At 43.5% G+C, this 27,488-nt stretch overlaps 1 protein-coding gene across 1 annotated transcript in view; it reads left to right on the top strand.

Annotated features, from left to right (window-relative positions):
- The window catches only part of swi2 (Protein singed wings 2), a 494,822-nt gene that overhangs the window by 29,156 nt on the left and 438,178 nt on the right, over positions 1-27,488 (top strand). Inside the window, exon 2 of the mRNA XM_067139747.2 lies at positions 19,577-19,720. Within this exon, the coding sequence (XP_066995848.1) occupies positions 19,577-19,720 (144 nt within the window). The remainder of the gene's footprint in view (positions 1-19,576; positions 19,721-27,488) is intronic.

Genomic DNA, 27,488 nt, shown 5'->3' with positions numbered 1-27,488 from the left:
GTATAGCAGGTGAGGCCGCCTGGGCGAGGTACTGGTCATACTCCCCAGTTGTATCCCTCGACCAAGAGTCTGAAGCTCCAGGACACTGCCCTTGAGGCGGTAGAGGTGGGATCCCTCGCTAAGTCCGAGGGAAAAACCGAACCTGGAGGGTAAACAGATGATGATGATGATGATAAAACCATTCGTAAAATTGAAAATGAAGAAAAAAAGCAACAAAAATGCATAAATGTAGCATACTGGGTGGGCATAACAAGTGAGAGATACGAATCTGTCTTCTGAACTAGAGAAGATTATTTTTTCCAATAGATTGAAAGCAAAGTATTGTATAATCTGTTAAGGGAAACCTAAAAAAATGCTGGCTTTCGACACACATTTTGTACCTCTTCTTTTTTTTCAATTTGCTTTATGTCGCAGCATCACAAGTAGGTCTTATGGTGACGATGGGACAGGAAAGGGCTAGGAGTAGGAAGGTATTGAGCTATCGAGCGTGGCCCTGATTAAGGTACAGCCACAGCATTTGCCTGGTGTGAAAATGGTAAACCTCGGGAAACCAGCACAGGGCTGCCGACAGTGGGATTCGAACCCACTATTTCCCGAATGCAAACTGACAGGTACGTGACCCACATCGCGCAGCCACTCGCTTGGTACCTCCCCTCTTAAGCACCCTCAAATTCCACCTACCTCATTCAGGATTTAACCCGCTACTTCAGAGAAGTAGCAATAACCAGTCTTGCTAGTGACGACTGAGTTCCGCACCTGATCGACAGTCACACCAGCGCTTCAGCTACGCAGCTTACATAAAGGAAATGTAATTTGAAATATAGAGAAAACAAGAAAAACATTTGTGTCACTACATTGCAATAAGCTGTCCAGATTCTACAATATGAAAATCGTCAATAAAGTTCGAAGGTCAGTGTACATTTTTAAAATATAGAACATCACTGAAAGCAATAACGGTTGTGAGCGTACTTTCAAAGTTCAGTATACCGTATAATCACTACGTATTGCAGTGCCCATGACACGCCCATTACTCGTATAGACAGTAGATACGAAAGATCACAGAAAGTTTGATATCTTTCTTCTAGCCGATACATATATATAAACACTCCATTGGTTGCTCTCAACACATCAGTGACATTTCCAAACACGATCTTTAATAATAATAATAATAATAATAATAATAATAATAATAATAATAATAAAAGAAAATGTTTTATCTTAAAACCTCAAAATACAACACTGCAACACAGTAGTCGAACCGGAATGTCTATACGCGAGTGAATGTCTAGTACTGAATTACAAGCTAAATCGTTAGCGTGCTGGCCCTTGGCCACAGGGGTCCCTGGTTCGATTCCCGGCAGGGTCGGGAATTTTAACCATCATTGGTTAATTCCGCTGGCACGGGGGCTGGGTGCATGTGTTGTCTTCATCATTCATTTCATCCTCATCACGACGCGCAGGTCACCTACGGGAATCAAATAGAAAGACCTGCACCTGAGCGAGCCGAACTTATCCTCGGAAAATCGGTGTCGTCCCATTTGCGACCACTCAGGTAGAATACAAGACCAGTTTATTTTTGACGAGTTAAGCATTGTCTCATTTGCGATCACTCTTATCAATGACATACAAATAGTCAGGTACAGGTTGCTGTGGAGGAATTCCCTACTGAAGAACTGGTACAGGAAGACATCCCTCAAGTAACTGGCGAAACTACATACTAGGATTCTTACGAATCGTATACTGAAACTCATTAAATTACTTATATGTACCGTTTGGGACTGATGCATTAATATCGGGACTAGCAGAGAATAAACAGGACTCAAATGAACCTTTTATTTACAGTTACCAGATGGCTACGGATGTAAAGGCGGTTAAATGAGTTTTAAGAAGTAGGACAAAAAATGGGCGTATTAAAACCGTTCAATTTTCAATTTCCAATTTCAAAACTGAGTATTTTGCTGTAACACTTCGCTTCTTCGATCGTGCTATCCTTTTTGAAGCAATTGTAGCTCGTCTCAAACTTGACAGTTAACTTACACTTTCTTATACGATATAGGAAACTATTAAATTACTGCTTAAATAATGCTCAAACTGTTCGATTATTCATACTGACACGTTAAGTAAACAGCTGCTCAAAATATAATTAGCCTACTTTCATCTATCTCTATGTATGTCTACTACTTAGTCTCGTTTCTTGATACTGGGTCGGGATGAGATGAGATTAATTTCTACGGGATGTTTCTACGGCCGGATGCCCTTCCTGGCACCAACCTCATTTGAGGAGCTAACGAAGATGAAATGTATTATGGTGAATGAAATTGGGTAAGGGGTGGGAGGACACAGCTCTGGCCTACGGATAGGAACTGTACCGGCATTTACCTGGAAGTGAAAATATTAAACCACAGAAAACCATTCGGAGAACAGCCGACGGTGGGGTTCGAACCCACGTGTTTCCCGAATACAGAATTTGGCTCCATAGCCGTAGCGCGTTAAAACGCACGGCCACTCAGCCTACTTTCATCTACATAAATAAAATGATAATTTTTGTCTATACGCTCGGATTAGATGTACAAGATTCCAGAACTTAAGGAAATGTTTAGATTAAAATAAGTTGAAAAAATTATAATTCTATAATGATGGCGCGAAAAGATGAGATTACATTCGGGAAATAGTGGGTTCGAATACCATTATCGGTAGCTCTGAAGATGGTTTTCCGTGGTTCCCTATTTCCACAACAAGGCCACGGCCGCTTCCTTCCCACTTCTAGCCCTTTCCTATCCTATTGTCGCCATAAGACGTATCTGCGTCTGTGCAACGTAAAAAAACCTTCGAGAGGTTGTGCGGAGTACCCCCCTAATTAGCAGTCCCCGTGCTGCATGGACGTTGTAAAACCCTGATAGGCTGCTGATAATTTTACAGTGGTCGCAAATGGGACACGAACTGATCTTTTTCACATTCTTGTTTTCCACTGTAATTGGGAGTGATCGCAAATGGGACAACTTTTTTTGTGATCGCAAATGGGACTGATCGCAAATGGATCACAACTGGAAAATCCCGGCACTAAAAGTCATACGCCATTTCATTACAAGCTGAACGAATTCGAAGTTCTGGAAAGAAAAATTATACGAAAAATACTCGGTCCGCTAAGAACTACAGAACTCTGGAAATCAAGAAGTAATGATGACATATGTCGGAACGGAAACAATGAGGCGTTTGATATTTTTTGGACATTTATGCAGAATGGATGACAACAGGTTAAGTAACCAGATCTTCAAATATCCTTGGGACAAGAAGTCAACAACAACCTGGATTTATGAAGTCAAGAAAGATCTGGAAAGAAACAACATAAGAGAAGAAACAACCGTGAGAGAGAGATTTTTAGAAAGAAATTGTTAAAAATGGAAGGATTCCAAGGTCAGGAGGGAACGAAGACAGGCCTAAAATGGTCCGAAGAGAGGTAAAGGGGACTTAGTGAGCAGATAAAGTTGTATTGGAGGAACAACAAAGGATGAAGCACTGAAATTGTCACGTGGCCCCTAGACCCTAACGGAGAAATAAATGTATATTAATACCAATAATCCTAGGCTGAATGGTCTTCTGTTCAGAGGGCACCGAATGCGATTCCCTGCCGGGTCGAGGATATTAACAGTGTTTTGTTAATTCCTCTGGTTCGGGGACTGGGTGTTCTCTTCATCTAGTGACAACACATCGCACTACAAACCTGCAGTAATGAATACATCCCTCCACCCGGCCGTAAAACTGGGACAAATCCTCATGAAGTACTAAAGATAGAGGAACATTTCAGTCATCAGTAGGGCGCGGATGTTTATGACATGTCATAATTTATTTCTTTATATTATTTCCGTGGAAAATAAGGTTGAGCATGATTTTATCTGGGGTGACTAAAATGATGCAATTTTCACGGGTCATATAACGTCATATTTTGACACTTTTAACGCGTTTCTGTCATTTTCCGGCAAATTTTCATATTATGGTCATGTTTCCCCGTGAACTGCCGTGTTTTTGTCATATTTTATCTTTTTATTCCATTTTCGCATACCTGCTAGCAGTCGTCTCAAAGACGGATGTTAAGTATCTCCTAATTGTTATCTGTAGTTTCTTACAATTATCTTTCTTACACATATATATTTATGTGAATTAGGAGGGTAAAGCTGTACAGAAAGAGACAGATGCGTATAAAGCGACGTTATAGTGAGTATCAATTGAACTCTAATGATTTGTCGTATTTCAAATGTGGCCCAATAACATCCTGCGATGTTGAGCTGTCTTTTCCTCGTTACGTGAAAATAGATCATTCCTACTTGGAAACTTTAAAATATATGTAATTTGCTATTGTAATTCTTTCTGATTGACCATCAAAATGTGGCATTTATTTCATTCTGTGCAGAGTCGAAAGTTACCTCTGGATTGAGTAATTAAATAAATTCAAAATATAATAAAACATTATTATTTATACTAATAATAAGAGTTGGTGTCTGACATTTCTTAGAGGGAGGTCCGTTTACTGCCTGCCGAGGCAGGATAAAGGGAGTGGCTGTGTGGTTGCCATGGAAACGAGGGTGGGGCGACTGCGGTTGCCTTGGAGATAAAACTTCAGGGCAGCTCGTCTTGCTGGGAGTTGCCAAACCTGTCACTGTCACTGATAACCTGATTGTTTGTATAAGAGTGATCGCAAATGGGACGACACCGCCTGGCCAGGTAGTCCACAACAGATCACAGCGGTCAGAATGAAGGAGGGAACAAGTGAGCCGGAAGCGAGGGGTAAGAGCATGTAGAAACGAATGCTGGAATGTGGCAACATCGTGAAATGGGACGTGCAGTGCTCCTCCCTCCAACCTTACCTGTCAGACGCCAACTTTAGTTAAGTCTAGTATAGTTATTTTGCCTTTGCTGGCGAGATGTAGTGTTTACAGTGCGCTATGTCTTCTGGTACGGGATAGAATAACTTTGTTACTTTCATTGACCTGTCTCAGTCTCATCGTTGGCTTTGACAAAATGAAGGTGACCGAGGTATGAGCGATGCTAGTAATACCATTGCTTATGCAGCCAGTCCCTGTTATGAATGGTGCGAAAATATCGCTCATAGGGTCAGTTGGTGCATGCATTTCAGTGAGCTTGGGAGACAGATATATAATAGCAACTTCTGGCTCGGTGAGGAAAGCAACGGGAAACTACCTCACTCTTCATTTCCCTAGTATGCCTCTTCAGTGAGGCCTAGGCTATCTATGACAGCTGTTGGTGGAACTGTGGAGGATCAAACCAGCCTTCGGGCTGAATACACAACATTTAGTTATTATTGAATGTTCTGGATTTTAAAAGTATATTTTCAATATAATGTTAATTTTAACAGCGGCAAGATTTTGAAGATTTCGAAAAATGTGACCTGAAATTTTTAAGCCATATTTATTGTCACATTTCAATACATTTTGAGGTCATAAACATCTGGGCCCTGGTCATCAGTTTGGCAACGGGTCTACAATCCTGACCTCTGTTTCGTATCTAGCCACTTCATGCAAAACGGATGGTGCTAGCATATCTTCTTCATCCTGTGCTCCTTGATAGTGGGATCCAAATCCCACGGGTGACTTCTTATCCTCGCCCACGCTGGAAATTTAAGAATGCTGACTGCAAAGGTTTCTCAACTGACTTGGACAAATATGTTCGTTTCATTCCTCCTACAAGTAGCTTGTTGGTGCAGTTATGGCAGTTGCCGGAAAGCACATTCCAAGAGGATATCGTAAGGAGCGAGTTGGCCGTGTGGTTAGGGGCACGCAGCTGTGATCTTGCATTCGGGAGGTAGTGGGTTCGAACCCTACTGCCGGCAGCCCTAAAGATGGTTGTCCGTGGTTTCCCATTTTCACACCATGCAAATGCTGGGGATGTACCTTAATTAAGGCCACGGCCTCTTCCTTCCCACCCCTAGCCCTTCCTTAACCCTTCGTCTCCATAGCATTTATCTTTGTCGGAGCGACGTAAAGCAACTTTTATAAAAGAAAACTATTCTTCAAAGTGGCAAGCTACCTCGCGTATTTAAACAAACAAAGCTTATTGCCATTCTGAAACCCGTCGATACAGCTGTTAATTACAGACTGGTTGTATTAATGAGTGTTTGTTACAAGCTGCTGCAATGGCCTCTCCTTAACATAATTGCTAGTAGAGACCATTACCATCAAACAAGCTGACTAGATTCCAACGCAGCTGCACCAACCAGGTCTGTTCCTTGCTACGTACATAGAGGCAGGATTCCAGCTACCTCTTAAGACATCTGTGGCATTTGTATAGAAACGCGCGCGCGCGCGCGTGTGTGTGTGTGTGTGTGTGTGTGTGTGTGTGTGTGTGTGTGTGTGTGTGTGTGTGTGTGTGTGTGTGTGTGTGTGTGTGTGTGTGTGTGATACCTTACAAAATCATTGCTCGCCTCATCAACAATACGCTGAATGACAGAATGTTGAGGGTTATAATGAGTGATTCGCCGAGTAGAATAATGAAATTAAATAATGGTTTATCTCAAGGATCTCTCCTCCCCCCCTCCCTTTCTTTTCATATTTTATATTGTTGATATGCCAAGGATAACATATAGAAAATTTGGTTGCGTAGATGGCTGGGCAATAGCAACCAGGAACAGCAGAATTGAAGCTTTGAAGATCCTATTGTTCTCGGAAATGGCTTTCTTAACTGGAGACCCCATCCAAGCTTGACTAAAACAGAAGAGCCCACTTTCCATCCTATTAACCACCAGGCCAATATAGATGCCTCGGTGTATATTTTGGCAGTTAAAGTACAGCAGGTTTCCGAAATATATAGAAGTTACTCTAGATAGAATTCTGTTGTTCAGGCAACACCCTTAGAGCAGCGCCGTAAAACTCAAGACTGGAACAACGTTCTGCACAAGCTGCGTCGTACAACAATGGGCTGTACTGCCGCCATCCTTCGATGCTCATCTCTTTAGCTGATGATTACTGTACTCCTGTTTGGTTCATAATAACATCACTGACCTACAGTCCAGAAAGCTGAAATCAAGGAACTCGCCTCCATACACTGATCAGACTATTATCAGAGAACTTCACTGTCATTAACCAGAGGTCATTCAAATGGAATCCATTATTGCCCCAGAATTTCGAGGTATAACTTATATCACCATGAAGGATTCCTGATTCAATTTACACAAAAACGGTGGACTAGGCTGACTAGAATTTGAACTGGCCTTGGTGGATGCACTCCTCAAGTGGAGCAAGTTCCCATCTCCCGACTGTAATTGTGTTGATGAGAGACAGACTTTCGAACATATTTCATACGACTGTTCCTTGAAGGACTTTATCAACGTGACATCTGACTCAGTGGACTATCTCAGGAATTTGGACATCAATTCCGAGAAATTCACAACAAGCACAAAAGCACCGTGGGTTTCATTCAGCCTGTGTCACTGTAGCGCATTTACGACGGTGCGATCCTCTCACCTCGGAGGTCCATGTTTCAATCCCTCTCTGGGCAAATGTTTGTTTCTTCGATTGGTGCTCTCAAGCCGTCTTAGGCAACGTTCAGGTTTAGCAACACCGTCCCGCAAAGCCCGTTTGAATTCACCCGCGAAGCGATCTGATTGGCTAACTTCATCAGTAAAAATAAAATTAAATTTCGTGTGGCTATTTCTAGCCGAGTGCAGCCCTTGTAAGGCAGACCCTCCGATGAGGGTGGGTGGCATCTGCCATGTGTAGGTAACTGCGTGTTATTGTGGTGGAGGATAGTGTTAAGTGTAATGTGTGAGTTGCAGGAATGTTGGGGACAGCACAAACACCCAGCCCCCGGGCCATTGGAATTAACCAATTAAGGTTAAAATCCCCGACCCGGCCGGGAATCGAACCCGGGACCCTCTGAACCGAAGGCCAGTACGGTGACCATTCAGCCAACGAGTCGGACGCTTCATCAGTAATGTTGATAAAATTACAAGGTCGCGAGATATCAAATTACTTTTTTCAAATTATTTATCAACATGACCAGCACTCTTAACGTTCATATACCCGGCTCACGTTGCTTCCGATCAACCTGTGTGTGTGTGTGTGTGTGTGTGTGTGTGTGTGTGTATTTTGTTGTGAAAATATTGATGTGGTTTTCTGTGCCATAATAATAATAATAATCATAATCATAATAATCATAATAGTAAGCAAAGCAAAGTCACCTCCGTACAGGCCATGAAGGCCCTTGGAGGAGTGGAAGGTAAAGACTTCCACCATTGTTAACCTCGGCTAGTGATGGGGTAGAGTGATTAGCTCTACGCCCGGCCGCCTTTGCCCCCAGGAACTAACCTGGTACTCATTTTTGGTGTAGGCTGAGTGAACCTCAGGGCCATATGCACCTCCGGAAGTGGAAATCTCGTTTCTTAAATTTTACGACTTCCTGGTGGGGATTCGAACCCACGTCCTTCCGGGCCAATCGAGCACGCCTTTACCGCCTCGGCCAGGCAGCCCCTAATAATAATAGTAATAATGAAAATAATAATTTGTGTAACCAGGGGCCTGTTCCACGAACGAACTTCGCAAATTTTCAACTTTGCCCTTTTCACTTCTTGCAAAGTGCAAGGTGCTTCTGTTCCACCATGATCTAAGTTTTACTTTTCAATTTCTTCGCAAAGTGAAAAGTCTTTGCGAATGAGTGATCCGATCAAGTTTATTCCGTGTTGAAACTGTATATTACTCCATGATTTTAATGCCTTATTTTTCGTGGCGAACTTGACAGTATAATTGTGGTACCGGTAGTTTTAAAATTTTTATCATGGGAAAGAAAGATGATTACAAGAAGCTGGCTGTGCTGTAAGTTGCCAAGGAAAAACGGGACATCCTTTTCGGCAACTTTAAAAATAACCTCTCAAATGATGACAAGCATCAATATTCACGAGGGTACCGTTAACACATCCACACACATAAGGAAATTCACCCTTCATTAGAAATTCAGTCGCTATATTACGTGGATTATCAGGCCAACGTACTATGTTAGGAAATATTACATTTACTATAACACCTACATCTTTGGCAACAGTTTTCCAAATAATTAATTATAATTGATTGGCAGCTGGGCACCCTTTCCTAACCAATGTAAACATATAAGAATCTGTTCTTTTTCGGAAAGGATTTGACTTCTTTTTGTTGCATGTTTCAATAAATGGCCGATAATTTCAAGAATATGGTCAGCCTGTATAGTGGTAATAAAAAATCAATCGCGAAATTCCGTCGAAATGAAGTTATGAAAATTAATCCTGTCTTTGCACGTTCTCTTGTTGGATTCTTCATCACTGTCCTCACTTGATGATAACCAAAGCTCTCGTCGTATAGTGTTTATATCATTAAACCAAATTCTACGCCGAGAAACTAGTGTAAGTACCTGTTAATTAACAGATGAAAAGGGAATCATCTCTTTGAAAGATTTATGAAAACTTTTCACTTCATTTCTTTGCACTTTGCATTTCTGTACCAATGGAGGAACTTAACAGGCTTGAAAAGTGAAAAGATTCCTAACGTTTCACTTTGCAAGCTAAATTTGAAAAGTGATGGTGGAAAAAATCTGAGTTGCAAAGTTCGTTCGTGGAATAGGCCCCGCCGAGCTGAGTGGCTCAGGCGGATGAGGCGCTGGCCTTCTGACCCCAACTTGGCAGGTTCGATCCTGGTTCAGTCCGGTGGTATTTGAAGGTGCTCAAATACGTCAGCCGCGTGTCGGTAGATTTACTGGCACGTATAAGTACTCCTGCCGGACTAAATTCCGGCACTCAGCGTCTCCGAAAACCGTAAAAGTAGTTAGTGGGTCGTAAAGCCAATACCATTATTATTATTATTATTATTATTATTATTATTATTATTATTATTATTATTATTATTATTATTGGAACAGGCCCCAGGCATGGCTGTAGGCGTTAAAATATGTACAGATGCTGGAAAGCGACTTTGGAGATATATCCTTGCGTGTAAATATGAAAGAGTAGTAAAACGGCAAAATGTATTGATCGACTTTCCCGATTATCTTAATCTAAATATTAAAACTTTTAAAACCATGGCCTAATATCTAGCTCTGGTTTCGGTAATAGGGCAATATTTTCGCTTCCTTGCAGTATAGTTTCCATACTACCGGGCGAGTTGGCCGTGCGGTTAGGAGCGCACAGCTGTGAGCTTGCATCCGGGAGATAGTGGGTTCGAATCCCACTGTCGGCAGCCCTGAAGATGGTTTTCCGTGGTTTCCCATTTTCACACCAGGCAAATGCTGGTACTGTACCTTAATTAAGGCCACGGCCGCTTCCTTCCCATTCCTAGGCCTTTCCTATCCCATCGTCGCCATAAGACCTATCTGAGTCGGTGCGACGTAAAGCAAAATAGCAAAAAAAAAAAAAGTTTCCATACTTTCGTATCCTGAATTATTTATGGAGTAAAACAGTGAATCATTAAATTAAAATATTCAGCTTATTCCTTTGTTGCCTGAATAGTGAAAAATAAGAAGTATACTTGATTTTTTCACCTTACTCTAATGGAATATGTTCAAATAGTAAATGCTAATATTTTCAAATCATAAGTTTAATTTTTGGTATGTTTTTGGGGCCTGGTACTTTTAAGTACCGTCAGGCGTATTGGAGGTTTCATATTCGGATAGATAAGAATGTTAACATTTTGGAATTATATCACATTTATTGTCTCAAAATATTAGTAGAACATGTTTTTCATACCTGAAACTATTACAAAAATGTAAAAGCAAAATTTAATGCAAATATGTGTAATAAGAGTGTTTCCTAATATTATTGTTCCCATACAGCTGACACATTATGATACTCTGCAAAGCAGTTCTTTTTTTCATTGCAGCAAAGAAACACACTACATGTAGTACACTTCGAATGCGGTCTTGACTACATCTTCTTTCTCGAACACACCTCACATCGACCACGATTTTTTTACAAAAACAACAAAATGATTTCCACGATTACTTAGTCTTGACATCACTGGGCACGGAATATTCTTTTTTCCTCCTTTTTGGTAGACAAGTTTGCTCTGGTGACTTTGGTGACCTCATATCACGTGAAAGATTTCCTGGAAGAGGAATTTCTTTCTGGTCCATCAGTCCTAGGTCCACATTACGCCGGAATGCCATCAGAGGGACTTTTTCATGCAGATTACAGTATATGATGTAGGCATTGACAAATGCTATCTCAATCATTCCCCAAAATAATCTATGCTACCATTTTTTGGACCGACGGTCTAAACCATATACCCCTCGAAGTCTGTCAGCATGGTCCACTCCACCCATGTGTGCATTGTAGCCTTGCACAACAACCGGGCAATCAACAGTAACATTACTTCCATCCTTCTGTTTCCTAGAAACAGTTGTGGCTTCTGTTCCATGGAAATTCGATGCTAAGCACACACCTTCACTGCCCTTCCCTAGAAAACCTCTGATGTCCATCGAAGGAATTCTATGGTCAGAACACTCCCTTTTTCATTTCTTTTTCAGACATAAAATTCTGTGGGATTCCCTTTCTAATCATTCTAATGGTTCCACATGCTAGAGTATTTTCATCTTTCAACCTTTCAAGAAGTGGGAGAGAAGCAAAATAGTTATCAAAGTACAATTTTCTGTGTTACCCCCAAAATGGCTTTGATAGGCTCAGCACAACTCTCTCCCCAAGCCCATGATTCTATAATTCTAGAATTCTTGTTCTAGGGACTGATTCTTCTCTTGACAGATGTCAAATTTCACAATGTACCCCCTCAGATCTGCAATGCACCACAGTTTATAATCCCCTTTTATTGGTTTCATGGGATTGTACTGCTCGATACTACTCCTTCCCTTGAACAAAATCATTGACTCATCGATGCTAAGTTCCCTTGTTCCCTTGTAAATGTCTGGAAAATGGCCATTGAATGCTGTTACCAATGGCCTAACTTTGTGAAGCTTGTCCATGTTATTTTCTGGAATTTTAGAATTGTCATTGATGTGTAACATGGTGAGTATGGTGTCAAACCTGTCACGACCGAATATTTTGCATCACTAAAGCCTTACTTTCGGTTTTGGATATGACTAACATGAGATCCTCCATATGGCCTGACGGTACTTCTAAGTACCTCGCCATTTATTAGCTATATATCTACACCAATTGCAAATTTCATCAATTTGAGCATTTTATTGCATTACATAAGCATACTTACATGTACTAAGATCACTTGCAGGTCGAATGTAACAATAGGAGCTAAGAAATAATCAATCAAAGTGTCATTTGTTTACAGTGGTAACACTGTGACTACACTCCTAAAAATAAAACGATCTCCCGCGTTTTTCATCAATATCAACCTCAAAAATGAAATATCTCTGTTTCAAGAATTAGGTCCTTGAAAGTACCATGAGGAAAATACAAGGGTAGGATTTGCTGAATATTTCCAAAACCATGAAATATGAGATGGTACTTTAAAGTACCGTCAGGCAAGAAAGGGTTATCCTACCTTTATAATGCATTCAAAACTTTGGAGTCGGCACATAACAGAGATATTAGGTTTACAAAAACTACCCTTCAAATTCCCCCCCCCCCCCCATCGTACCACTTTAATAAATCCTTTGTTTGCACTGCATTTCGTATTTTTTACGTCTTTAATCGTCACCGTCTCGCAAATAACACCATCTGTACTCATCTAAAGCAGTCCTTAACAGCTATCTCCGGAGGAGTACGCAAGGGGCTGAGATCAGTCATTCTTGTGCCTACCAAGCAGAAATATGTATATTTCTTAGAAAAGTGTTTTACTGTCTGGTTTAGCTTTGGATTCTTTGATGATGATGATGATTGTTGTTTTAAGGGGCCTAACATCGAAGGTCATCGGCCCCTAATGGAATGAGATGGACGACATGATACATGATATTTAAAATTTTAAAATTTATCCGCTGACAAGAGTTATAAAAATGGTGATGAGAAAATGTGTATGAGATTAAAACAGCAGTGGATCTAATTCGCAATGCCTTGTTTTCTTATAAGATAAGAGAAAATACAGGGAAAAAGGAATAAGGCATTGTCTGGTAGTGCAGATATAATATACATAATTTACATTAGACGTTAAAATAACACATTAAAATACGGAACACAAACTAAAATGAAGTCGATAGGATAAAATCGCAACTGACACAGACACGAGCACAAAGGACATCATTACATACGATAAAACAGACCACTATCCCTCATAAAGCGGATGACGAGGTCTGCTGACTGCTCGTCATCTCGCAAGATAAGGGAGATGGTACCCGGGAGGTTAAGACTACGGCGAAGATCGACCAGGGCCATACACTCCGTAAGGATGTGTACCACGGTAAGATGGTCGCCGCAGGTACACACCGGAGGGGGTTTTCCTTTCAAAAGATGCGAGTGAGTCACGATACCGTGGGCGATCCGAAGACGACATAATACCACGGCTTCCCTCCGCGAAGCCCGAAGGGAAGTCCTCCATACCTTCGTTGTTCCTTTTATCGCTCTCAGCTTATTGGGAAGTGGAATGGCCTGCCACTCCATCTCCCAATGGGACATAACCAGATATCTCAGCTGAGAGCGAATATCACTTGCTGGAACCTTGAAAGGCAACGGGGGCAGTGTAACTGTCTCCTTGGCAGCCTGATCTGCTAACTCGTTTCCCTCTATGCCCGTGTGGCTTGGGAGCCACAGAAACGTGTTTCTGGTGCCGGCATCCGAATACCCGGCCAGCAGGTCCTGGATCCGCTGCACCAGAGGGTGCCGAGGGAAACAGGTATCAATAGACTGGAGCGAACTCAAGGAGTCAGTACACACAAGAAAGTGTCGGCGCTCATTATACAGTGCATACCGCAGAGCTCCACAGATAGCATAGAGCTCTGCTGTGTACACACTACAGGTTTCCGGGAGAGCATAAAGAAACCTATCATTGTCGACAACGAACGCACAGCCCACCTTCGTATCTGTTCTTGAACCATCCGTGTAGACGATGACTGAACCTGGATAGCGGCCAACAACGGACAGGAAGAGCCTCCGATAAATCGAAGGGTCTGTGTTTTCCTTCGGGCCATTGTGCAGATCCAGGATTATTTCAAGTCGTCGAACGACCCACGGAGGTACCCCACTTGGTTGTCTGACAAGGCAAGGAACCGAAGGTACGTCAAACAATCTTTAACTGCTATCCAAGCGTATTCCAACCGGCCGCATTGCTCGAGGACAAGCAGCGTACAGCAAACGGTTGACATTGTTGAACACGCAAGGATAGCTTTGATGAAGTGGCATATGCCGCAAATTAGCAGCATAGGTAAGAAGCATTTGCTGGCGCCTCATATGTACAGGCGGCACGCCAGACTCAGGAGCAGGCTAGCTATGGGGCTTGTTCGAAAGGCTCCCGTCGCCACCCGAACCCCGCTGTGATGGATGCTGTTCAGCTTTGAAATGACACTTGGTCTTGCTGAGCCATATGCTGCACTGCCGTAGTCTAACCGGGATAAAATATGTGCCCTATAGAATCGTAGGAGCACCATGCGATCCGCTCCCCAATTAGTGCCGCTAAAAAACTTCAAGAAATTAAGCCACTTGATGCATTGTACTTTTAGCTGCCGCACGTGTGGCTCCCACGATAATTTACTACCGAAAAGGAGCCCAAAAAATCGGTAAGTGTCAACAACTGGAAGAACGACATTTCCTAAATAAAGCTCAGGATGGGGGTGAAGAGTACGTTGACGACAAAAGTGGACAACAGAGGTCTTTGCGGCAGAAAACCAAAAGCCATGTTCTAAGGTCCACTGCTCCACCCTCCTAATAGCTTGCTGTAACTGTCGTTCTGCGACTGCCATACTGCGCGAGCTGTAGTGCAGAGCAAAATCGTGCACATATAGCGACGGTATTACTGCTGGACCAGCAGCAGCGACAATGCCGTTTATGGCAATCGAGAACAGAGTGACACCAAGGACCGATCCCTGTGGGACTCCATTTTCCTGAACGTGGTATTGGGAATATGTCCTCCCTACTCGGACACGGGATAGACGGAGGGACAAAAAATTCGCAATAAATACCGGCAAGTTACCTCGGAATCTCCATTGATGCAGGACTGAAAGGATACCATATCGCCATGTGGTGTCGTAGGCCTTCTCTAAGTCAAAGAAAACACCTACCAGGTGCCGTTTGCGGAGAAACGCATCCTGGATAGAGCTCTCCAGGCGTACCAAGTGGTCAGTGGTGGATCGAGCGGCTCGAAAACCACATTGGTACTCGGACAAGAGTCCTTGTTTCTCCAGACACCACACGAGTCGGCGATTTACCATCCTCTCAAATATACGAGTAGCTTACACAGGCAGTTTGTAAGATAAATCGGTCTGTAACTTCCTGCATACTTAGGATCTTTGTCGGGCTTGAGGACAGGAATGATTATGCCCTCTCGCCACTGAGACGGAAAATTACCCTCTATCCAGATTCGGTTGAACACACGAAGGAGATAAAGTAGACTATCATCACTAAGGTGTTTCAACATCTGGTTATGGATGTTGTCCGGTCCAGGAGACACGTCCTTGCAAAGCGCTAAGGCGCTGCGGAGTTCCCACTCCGAAAAGGGCACTTTGTAGTCCTCTGAAGCTTGGGTGGCAAAACTAAGGTGATGACGTTCTGCCTCCCGCTTCAGAGCGAGGAAATCACGATGGTAATTCCCGGAATCGGACACATCCGCGGAATGGCTAGCTAGATGGTTAGCAATCGAGAGTGGTTCAGTGACGATATTGCCTGCAGTGGAAATTCCCGGTACAGATGATGATCCTTGGATACCCGAAATACGTCGAAGTTTAGTCCACACTTGAGATGGAGTATGTGACGTCATAAACGACACATATCTCTCCCAAGAAGCTTTCTTACTTTGGCGAATAAGAACTCGCGCCTTAGCGCGGAGTTGTTTAAATGTTACCAAGTTGGCCATAGTAGGCTGTCTACGGTAACGTTTATGTGCTCGACGGCGTTCTCTGATAGCTGCTGCTATTGCTTCGTTCCACCAAGGAAAGAGTTTTCGTAGAGGAGGACCCGAGGAGAACGGAATGGACTCCTAAGCAGCAGCAAGAATAACTTGGGTGACGTAAGTTATTTCCTCGCCGACGGTCCGCCCGGTATCGTCGTTAAAGACAGCTAATGATGTGTACTTTGGCCAATCTGCATGTTTAAGAATCCATCGAGGAGCAGTCTCGACGGATTTATGTTTCAACAAAGTAAGAATGATGGGAAAATGGTCACTGTCACAGAGATCATCGTGTGTATTCCACCGAAACAGCGGAACCAACGTTCGGCTGCGTAGACTTACGTCTATGCGAGAATATGTGCCGTAACGTACACTGAAGTGTTGGTTCCCCTGTGTTCAAAATACATGAATCCAGCTCTGTTACTAATGTTTCCAGCTCTCTTCTCCGGGGGCAAGGCGTCTCAGAGCCCCAGATGGGGTGGTGGGCGTTAAAATCTTCCAACAAGAGGAAGGGAGGTGGAAGCTGATCTATAAGATCAGTGACATCATTTATGTTAAAAGGCTGGCCTGGTGGAAAATAAACGTTACACACTGTTGCTATGACAGGCAGAGGAACCCGCACCGCAATTGCTTCCAGTGGGGTCCGTAGAGGAACTTCTTCACTGTAAATATCAGAACGGACAAAAATGCCCACGCCACCAGACGCCCGGTGGGCATAATATCGTTCTGTCGAGTATAGTCTGCAATTTCTCAAGACCATATCGTCCCTATTCTGGCAAACTAGCGAATCTGCAAATTGTCAAAAGGTTAGAGGAACTGAAAGAGGTTGTGATTACTCATGTCAAATCAATTTTTGTATTTAATGATTGCTTTTATGTGTCAGGCATACAGAACGAGCTGCAAATGTGAGAATTTGTCAGAGAGCAGACAATATATAAAAAGTAAAATCTAGACCAAAACTTCAGAAGTATAGATTCCATAGTTTGTCACTTTCGCTAGTTTGCCAGAGTGGGGACGATATGATGACCAGCTCTGAAGTTGGTCTCCTGAATACAGACTATACTCGCTGCGTACTCACTAATTAGCTGACGTAACTCAGCAAGATGCCTGTCATAACCGTTACAATTCCACTGTAACAGTGCCATAGTGTGGACAATAAGAGAAGTGTTAGGTTATGCGTGACAAAATGTTCGCAAGCCTAAACACTATCAACATCTACATCCGTAGATGTAGAGGACAGCGCGACATCCATCCCGTCATCAGCAGACGGCGAGGATGCCGCCCAGAACTTCGACGTTTTTCGGGGGCGAGCAGGTCCCCTACGAGGAAAGCGCGCAGGTTTGGGAGCAGGAGTTCCTCCTGGCGCAGACGCATACTCCCCAGATGGGGGGCATGACTTCTCCTTCTCAGGGGAAGTGCGAGAGCGCTCGGCAAGGGCGCTCTTCTTCGCCGCCTTCTTCTTTTCTGGTTTAGACGGGCTGGGAGATGGTTTTCTAGCCCTGGTCGACGATGCCGCCTCCGCCGGCTGGGGCACGGCTTTCGCTGACCTCTTAGGAAGGGGAGACTTAGCCTTCCCCTCTTGCTGTGCCGGCTGGGAAATGCCAGCCGCCACAGACTTCTGGTTGGTCGAAGGTGGGGTGGTCCCCCCCATTCGAGCTTTTACTCTTTGCGACGTTGCTGGGAGTAGCAACAGTCGCCTTGGGCGCAGCGATCAGCACAGGTGACGATGTAGTAAATGACGAACCTGGAAGACTCTGAGCTATCATGCTATAGTCGAGTGTACGGGCAGGTGTATTCATAGATTTAAACTTACCGCGCGCTTCCTGGTAGGAAAGACCGTCCAGGGTCTTGATCTCCTGGATCTTATTCTCACTCAGATATGTCGGACAGTTCTGATCCCGAGGAGAATGAAAACCGGAGCAGTTAGTGCACTTGTACGGAGTTGTGCACTCCTCCGCGCCGTGAGCTACTCGTCCACATGTACCACATACAGACTGATTCGAACAGCGAGATACTATATGTCAGAATTGCCGGCATTGATAGCATAACATATGAGGCGGGATGTACGGCCTCACATCGCAACGATAAGTTGTTACCTTGACTTTCTCTGGTAACACTGACATCTTGAAAGAGACAATGAAGGCACCAGTGGCAACGTCTTCACCGTTGACCTTGCGCGTAGTGCGCCGGACGTGTGTCACGCCACGGTTCTTCATGTCTTCCATCAACTCGTCGTCAGTGTTCAAAATAAGGTCGCGGTGAAAGATGACTCCGCGAACCAGATTCAAGGACTTATGCTCCTCAACTTTGACGGGAATTGCGCTAAAGTGGTCACACTTAAGCAACTGATCAGCTTGCAGTTCTGTGCGAGTCTTCATAAACAAACTACCGTTGCGCATTTTCTTGAGGTCCTCAAGTTAGCCGTAGACGCCTTCGATGTGTCTACTAAAAAGGATCGACTTCACCAGCTTAAAATCATGCCCATCGGTTCTGGTAGCGACCAGAAACCTAGGGAAGCTGGATCCCATTCCTTCACGCTGTGCATCTTCCCAGGGAGTTGATACTCTCAGGGAAGCAAAAGTTAAAGTCTTAAGTGGGGGACCACCTTGAGAGGGGCGACTTCGTTTGGAAGCCATGCCCGAAAACTTCCTCCCCGAATTCTACCCACTCCGATCAGGAGCCTCTGCAGCCGAACCAAGCAGCCAAGGCAATACACACCTGGCCATAGCAGGTACTGCCCGGGGTCCGGTATTGGACGATGCCTAATGCGGGATGACTGAGGCAATGAGCACTAGGCCTCCCTTCCTCCAGTCACCCGCAATAGCAAGTACCCCATAGCGTGTACAGAGCACTAAATATAGAGAAAAAAATAAAAAAATAAATAATATGTCCTTCTGGCATTCGGCTGTGCGGATACCTGTGTTGTCAGGCGGATACTACTGCCAAGGTACATGGCGCTCCCACCCGCAATGTTCCTGGGTGGGCAACTGCGGGCTTTTGGGCGTAATCGCACACGTAAGAGGCCCATCTCCGGGCAGCACGCACATCAAAATTTGGAATGGTCTACATCTGACCCTCGGAAAAATAATAAAAAATAAAGAGGGGACCATGGCCACATGACCCTTTAAATCGCCTTCTACGACAGGCAGGGATTACCTATGGATGTATTCAGCCTATCCCATCAGACATTATACCAAACCGCAATCCATGTCCGCGCCTAGGTCGTCCCTTTTTGTCGCCTCGTACGACAAGCAGGGGATACCGCGGGTGTATTCTACATGTGCGTCCCCCACCCGCAGGGGGTCTTTGGATTCTTTAGAATCGTGTGGCCTAAAATAATAAATAGGCTTAATTTCTTAATTTCTTACTTATTAGTTATTATATAATGTACGTTTTAATTTTACTGGATTTGGTATCTAATTTTTTAAAGTTTAATGTTTAATTTAATATCTTAATATTATAAATTTAGTTAGTGTGTTCATAGACCTGTATATTATTATATGAAGACGCTACATAAAGGGACTTTTCAGACTCATTGTCATGTAAATTATCGATAAATTTAATTCAATTCAATCAAATTCAATTAAAATTCAACTGTGTTTCAGGTTCCTACTCCTGTGGGTGGTGGTTCTTCTGCGACCCCTCCTGGCGGGTCGGCTGTGCACGCCAGGTCAGCCCTGCTGCCAATTGCGGCGGAGAACACACCTCATGTGTTCAGAAGGTCTGGAGGACAAATTCACTTCTGGAGAGTAAGTTATTTCTATTAATTTTTAAAATTCATGGTGAATATTGACGAAAACAAGTTGTTACAGGTATTCTAACGATTACGGTAAAATTTCCAATGGGCAGTGACCTGCTAGGGTGGTATGTAGGCCCCGATTTACAAATGGGCGGACTGAGCATTTGCCCAGGGCGCCAGTTTTTGAGGGACGGCGGCCGGCAGATCGAATAATTATGGCCTGCATGAATTACGTCTTAAATTCATTACACTCAAATTACTTTTACTTTCCACAAATTATTCCAATTATTTTAATGGCCTGTATAAAACACTTTAAACTATTCTAATTTTTAAACCTGAATTTAATCTATATATTTACATTTTATGAAAAAATTAAATAACCGTAAACGGTAAGAAGGCATTATTTAATTCGTGCGGGTGCTGGATGGGCGATTGTAATTGGTGGCTAGGCAACCCTGCTAGTCTAGACAGCCACTGCCCTGTCTGTCATTGGCTCGTGGCGGTTCGTGTGCGTATTGTTGTTTACATCCGCTCACCATCAACATGTCCGACTCGTTGGTTGAATGGTCAGCGTACTGGCCTTCGGTTCAGAGGGTCCCGGGTTCGATTCCCGGTCGGGTCGGGGATTTTAACCTTCATTGGTTAATTCCAATGGCCCGGGGGCTGGGTGTTTGTGCTGTCCCCAACATCCCTGCAACTCACACACAACACTATCCTCCACCACAATAACACGCAGTTACCTACACATGGCAGATGCCGCCCACCCTCATCGGAGGGTCTGCCTTACAAGGGCTGCACTCGGCTAGAAATAGCCACACGAAATTATTATTACCATCAACATGATAACGTTACCTAGCCAACTCACTGTCTCGTGTAATTATTACATGTTTTGCAGTATTTATCCATGAGTAAAAAGTTATGTGGTGCTGAATACTAAACGCGTGCTGCTAAAAAGCAGAGTGATTAACTTGAATTACTTAAGAAAGTGCCTAAAATGGGAAAGTTCTTTACTTTGACTCGTTCAGCTCCAACCTCGGAATCGGAATTGCCAAGTTGACTTAACAAAATCTTCGACTTCGTCATCGGTCCCATTTAACTTTACACAAGAAGACTTACAAGGCCTAGATATACAGACTGATCAGCCCTGTGAGCCTGAAGTTGTCCAGCAGCTGTTTGGAACTATTTCACAATCACAACCTGAGTTAACCTTACCTAATTCATTTTCTATAGATGATCCTGCTACTTGGAATGTCAAGTTAAATTCAGTAGTTGAGAATGTTACTAAACATTGCCCAAAACAAGACGTAATTGTGGATTTTTTTGAAATCTCTGCGAACTTACAATGACGGTAAAACAACATTGTCTCAAAATATGTTTACGAGTATTCTTCCTAATGGAGACGTTGTTTTAAGAGATTGGTTATTGTATTTACAGTCAGCTGGGAAAGTATTCTGTATTCAATGCTGTTTATTTCAACTAGACAATGAAAAAAAAATACATTTTTCTACCGGTTTTAATGACTGGAAGCACAGTTACGAACTACTGAAACATCATGAACATTCTCATGATCACAGGCGTAATGTTCTTACGTACATCGCCAGACAAAAACAGGTTGATAAAATTCTGTATACACAGTATGAAGAGGAGGTAAACTACTGGCGATGTATAATCTCAAGAATAGTTCTGTTGTACGATTTTTGGCAGTTAGGTGTTTACCTTTCCAAAGAGACAATGAGGATTTAGGATCAACTTCAAATGGTTTATATCGTGGATGCCACGAGTTAATCAGTGAATATGACCCTTTCCTTGCCCAGCACATCGGAAAATATGGTAACACAGGTCAAGGGCACACCTCATACCTGTCTTCTCAAATATATAGTGAATTTATTTAAGTTATAGGGTACTGTGTGCTTAAAACTGTAGTTGATGAAGTAAAAGAAGCTAGGTACAGCTCTCCCATCGTAGATTCGTCGCCTGATTGCTCTCACACTGACCAGTTGGCTATTGTTTTACGATATGTACCTCAAAAGAGCCAAAGCCTACAGAACGACTCATTAAGCTTCTGCCTGAAATATCACATACATCTTCTGGACTAGAAAACGCTGTAGTTGACTGTTTTGAGAGTTTCGAAATTAACATCAAGAATTGTTAGGGCCAATGTTTCCAGTATGTCAGGAGCTTACTCAGGTCTTCAGGCCCGAATAAAGCAGCAAAACCCCTTGCTGAATACATACCGTGTGCAGCACATTCATTAAATCTTGTTGGTTCGGCTGCCGCAGAATGCTGCACCGCGGCAATGGTTTTCTGTGTCAACGTACAGTTGAATATTTTGAAACAATTCTTGGCAAAACACAGTACGCCAGTGGTAAAATTTTTATCAGAAACCAGATGGTCTTCAAGAGCAGACGCTGTCAGAGCTTTGGTGAAAGGTTATGAACAAATACGACTATCGTTGAGGCAGCTATCCGAAGACTCCAGTGTAAAACAATGAAACTAAATTTCAGAATTTCAACACCACTTTTCTGTTAGTTGTGTGGAAAGACATTTTGGAATGTGTTGACAAGTGTTCTAAAAACTTGCAGTATGAGTGCGGACTCCAGCAGAGCGCTGCGATGAGCTACGCGCACTTCAACAGATACAGTACCTTTGACTGCATGGCCTGTTGACGCATTCTACTGAATCATCACAAACGAATAGCCCTGACCTTCTAGCTTTGCTACGTTGTGTATTTCTCCCATATAGTGTCAGGTTCATTGCATTGACTTTTGGCCGTCGGTCGGCTGTCCTCAGAAAGGTTTTCCGTGGTTTCTCATTTTCACTTCCAGGCAAATGCCCAGGTAGTTCCTATTCACACGCCATAGCCGAATCTTTGCCCCTCCTTACCCAGTTTCATTCACCATCATTCATTCCATCTTTTTTTCTTTTCTTCGCTTTTTGCTTTACATCCCACCGACACAGATAGGTCTCATGGCGACGATGGGACAGGAAAGGCGTGGCCTTAATTAAGATACATCCCCAGCATTTTCCTGGTGTGAAAATGGGAAACCACGGAAAACCATCCTCAGGCTGCCGACAGTGGGGTTCGAACCCACTATCTCCCGGATGCGAGCTCACAGCTGCGCGCCCCTAACCGCACGGCCAACTCGCCCGGTATTAGTCTTCTTTAGCTCCTCAAATGAGGTTGTGGCAGGAAGGGCATCCAGCCGTAAAACGTGAAATGGAAAAAATTGGGAACAACTTACATTTTCCATCGCACGCATCTAGGCGCGATTGCACTGTCCTTTGTTTCTCTCTCGCTCGCGTCTCGCGTAGGGCTTGATCGTGCGGTGGACAGAGCTGCCAACTGTTCATATAAAGAACTAGTTCTAGTACAGCGGCGCTACTTTTGAATTTACGAATCTCGTGACAAAGCCATTGGTCTGGAGTGGTTAGGGCAGTGGTCTGGATCAAGCAAAGCGGGTCCGGGGGCGTAAGCCCCCAGGTTATAAGTCGCGAAGCGGCCCTAGGCCTCTAGTATCCCGCGTGACACCTCCATTGGTCTGGGCAGTTGTGTATTTCTTGTGCGCGGGTTGGTAACGGAATTAATTTTACTTCATTGCTGGGAGTGACGTCATATCCCATTGTGTCTCACCGAATGGAAATGATGGTACGCAGTTAGGCGATGGACTATGGTGCGTGATAAATTCTATTAGGTTATAAAGCAAAATTACTTCTGGGGGACGGCGGGTGGGTTCTTAACTGTCGCAGTGAACACATCTCTCGCTAATTGCTTTACGTCGCACCGACACAGATAGATCTTGTGGTGACGATGGGGCATGAAAGGCCTAGGAATGGGAAGGAAGCGGCCGTGGCCTTAATTAAGGTACAGCCCCAGCATTTGCCTGGTGTAAAAATGGGAAACCGTGGAAAACCATCTTCAGGGCTGCCGACAGTGGGATTCTAACCCACTATCTCCCGGATGCGAGCTCACAGCAACAAATCTCTCCTCTACAAGGTATTCCACTTAAGATTTCCAATATATTACATCCTTATCATGCTATAAAAGTAATGTATTACTGAAGTTCTACGCATGAAGTATAGTTTCATTTTACCTCAACCCCGATTATTTAACAGGAAGCTGAACTATGGGGTAGACATACATGCCAGGTGGCGCCCCATCCCCGAACTTTCTATGTATAATTGTCCCGCATGCACTATTGATGAGTGGGATCCCTAATCGCTGGTTTACGAAGGAACTCTACAAGTGCTATACAGGGCAATTCAAAATGATGGATACGATTTCATAAATTTATTCTGTGAAATGTAATAAACACACCGTAATGTGAGACATGTGCTAAGAACGGTAAACTCTCAAAGTTTTTTTCAGTCATATCACAAGTGTTCTATGTGAGCACCTCACGTAACACGACATACATCATGCCGATAGTCTATCTCCTGCCAAACCTTGTGTAGTGTGTCGCGGCAAATCTCTGCAATGGCTGCTGTGATGCGGGCACAAAGGTCGTCAAATGTTAGTGGAAGAGGTGGTACGTAAACATGATCCTTTATGAAACCCCCCAAGAAGAAATCACATGGGGTTAAGTCGGGAGAACGCGGTGGCCAACGAATGAGGGTTCGATCCTCTTGAGATGCATAACCTATCCAGCGTTGTAGCAATGTCCCTTTGAGATGGATCTGAACGTTGCCATGGTAATGCGGAGGGGCACCATCCAGTTGAAGGATGAAATCTGCACTATCTTCTTCGAGATGTGGCAGTAGCCATTGTTGCAGTATATCAAGGAAAACATTTCCTGTCACAGTAGGTTCAATGAAGAAAGATGGTCCATAAACCTTCTCATGGGAAATGGCACAAAACACATTCACCTTGGGAGAATCGCGTTGGTATTCCACAACTTGATGGGGAATAGAAGTTCCCCAGATCCTTACGTTTTGTCTATTCACAGTCCCGAAAAGGTGAAAAGTCGCTTCATCACTGAAAATTACCCTTTCGGAGAACCCATCCTCTTCCATTAACGCGAGAAAATCAGCACAGAAAGACGCTTGAGCAGCATAATCAGTGCCTTTTAAGGCCTGCACCAGTTGCAAGCGGTAGGGTTTCATTCGAACAGTTTCCAGCGGAAGTTCAAGTTGCCTCGCTGCCCGGTAGGTGGACTTCTGCGGACTCCGCACTCAACTGGCGCGAACACGTTCCACTGTCACTTCCCCGGTCGAAGGACGGCTAGTCGACTTTCGCTTACAGATGCAGCACGTGTCTCTGAATTTTGCATACCACGCACAAATGGCTTTTCCAGTAGGAGGGCGTCTTCCACACCTGGTACGGAAATGCCGTTGAACACTAATCACAGACTTGTTTACATGGTAATCAAGCACACAGAACGACTTCTGCTCTCCAGCCGCTGCCGCTTTCTTTACTCGCTTCCTGCGCGCTCGTAACGGCTGAAAATGAAACCACGTGGGATGAAATCTAAACTCAACTAAACTTTGAGAGTTTGCCTTTCGTTGCGCAAATCTCACAGTATAATATGTTCATTAGATTTCATAGAATAAATTTATGAAATCGGGTCCATCATTTTGAATTGCCCTGTACTTCGAATGTGAAACAAATAGGAGTCATTTTACCAAACACGTTCCCTAACAGGGCGCATATTTAAATATCAAAAATATGCAGAAAATAAAGTTTAGTAGGGCCTACAATGAAATCCCTCGCTTTGGATACCCCTATAACCTCCACACCCCTTTTGATTGGATATAGATTGAATGCCATACCCGGACGCCCCGGGTTCGATTCTCGGCCACGTCAGGGATTTTAACCTGTATCTGTGGTCTGGTTCAAGGTCCACTCAGCCTACGTGACTGCAGTTGAGGAGTTATCTGACGGTGAGATGCCCCGGTCTAGAAAGCCAAGAATAACGGTCGAGAGGATTCGTCGTGCTTGCCACACGACACCTCGTAATCTGCAGGCCGTCGGGCTGAGCAGCGATAGCTTGGTTGGCCATGTCCCTTCTAGGCTGTTGAGCCATGGAGTTTGGTTTTTGGTTTATATTGAATGTACCGTTTCACATGTTAGAAATCCTCTGTACAGTGGACATCCCTCAACTCTGGACATTGGACAGCCCTTAAATGACAGTTTAGACAGGTTCAAAGCTTATGAAATCGAATTTACACGGTGTGTGACGTTCCATGACGCAGTCCGCTGGTTCCATGGACGTGTCTAAAGAAACAATTATGAAATCTTTCCAACATGCAGTATTTGTGCCCCAATCAACTGAAGAGGAAGAACCATCTCATATAGATAACAAATCGTTAACTGAGGAATGGAGATGTCTCCGTGAAGTTTTTCGCAATGAATTGTCAGACGATGATGTTAGTGATTTCGATAATGTGTTGGAAGTCGACGATGATATTCCTGGAACAATTAGTGGAGTGTTATAGAAAATGATTCCTTCAGAAGAAAGATTGTCTTAAGAAGAAGGAGGAGGAGGAGAAGAAGAAGAAGAAAGAGTTGTACTCCCCAAGGAGCCACCTCCTCATCAAAAAAACAGGGCACTGTATTAATGAGTTGTAACTTAACGTTATGTGTTTTTGTACAATCAGCTAGAAATCATTAAAACTCTATTTGGATTACATCAGAAAATTGAATCAGAATGGGCACGTTCAAAAATCGAAACATTAAATCAAATACTTGTGACGGTTTTTACTAAGTATTAAAGAGCGAGGACTGTAAAGTACAATATGTAAAGTAAAATATAGGACAATACTGTAGTGCCTTATTTTTACAGTTATAGTAGGGCAAAAAAATTCAAAGTCTCCGTGGCTCAGGCGGCAGTGCGTCGGCCTCTCACCGCTGGCTTCCGTGGTTCAAATCCCAGTCTTTTCATGTGAGATTTGTGCAGGACAAAGTGGAGGCGGGACAGATTTTTCTCCGGTTACTCCGGTTTTCCTTGTCATCTTAATTCCAGCAACACTCTCCACTATCATTTCATTTCAAGCTACGAATTTTAGGTAAATCAAATATAATTAATTATTAGAATATATTCCTTACTTATTCCTAAAAATTACAATCTGTTTCTTAATCATCGTTAACCTGTTGATTAGATTATCAGTTCGCCTTTTTCTACCACTACGAGCGCTAATGTGAGTCAATGCAGAGTTTCACTTAAGCTCTTATAAGTACATTCGGTGTGGACATTCTTCAAAAAATAAAAAAATGGTTTTCCGTGGTTTCCCATTTTCACACCAGGCAAATGCTGGGGCTGTACCTTAATTAAGGGCACGGCCGCTTCCTTCCAACTCCTAGGCCTTTCCTATCCCATCGTCGCCATAAGACCTATCTGTGTCGGTGCGACGTAAAGCCCCTAGCAAAAAAAAAAAATCAAAAACTGCCTGAGGGTATTGAACCAAGGAACACACTATAGAAATAATTCTGTGAATAAGTTAATTTGGCTAAGATTTGAATGAGAAAGAAAACGAGTAAAGAAACAAGCGATTTTAAGGCTTATTTTTCGGAACTGCGCTTAGGCCAGAAGTGATTCTTGTTCAGTTGGAACTATCCACGACTTTCCGGGCTCTTTAGCCCTTCAAGTTTCGGCACAATTAAGGAATACGTATTTCGTAGTATGGGGACCCTTACATTGTCTGCTAAGAAATGGCGTATGCCGGGAGTGTCCGAGGACAAGTTCAGCTCGCCAGATGCAGGTCTTTTGATTTGACTCCCGTAGACGACCTGCGGATGAAATAATAATAATAATAATAATGATGATGATGAAGACGACACATAC

Source organism: Anabrus simplex, chromosome 2 (assembly GCF_040414725.1).
Source record: "Anabrus simplex isolate iqAnaSimp1 chromosome 2, ASM4041472v1, whole genome shotgun sequence".
NCBI lineage: Eukaryota > Metazoa > Arthropoda > Insecta > Orthoptera > Tettigoniidae > Anabrus > Anabrus simplex.
Note: the sequence above shows the minus strand (reverse complement) of the source record. Positions and strands in the feature narration are given on the sequence as shown.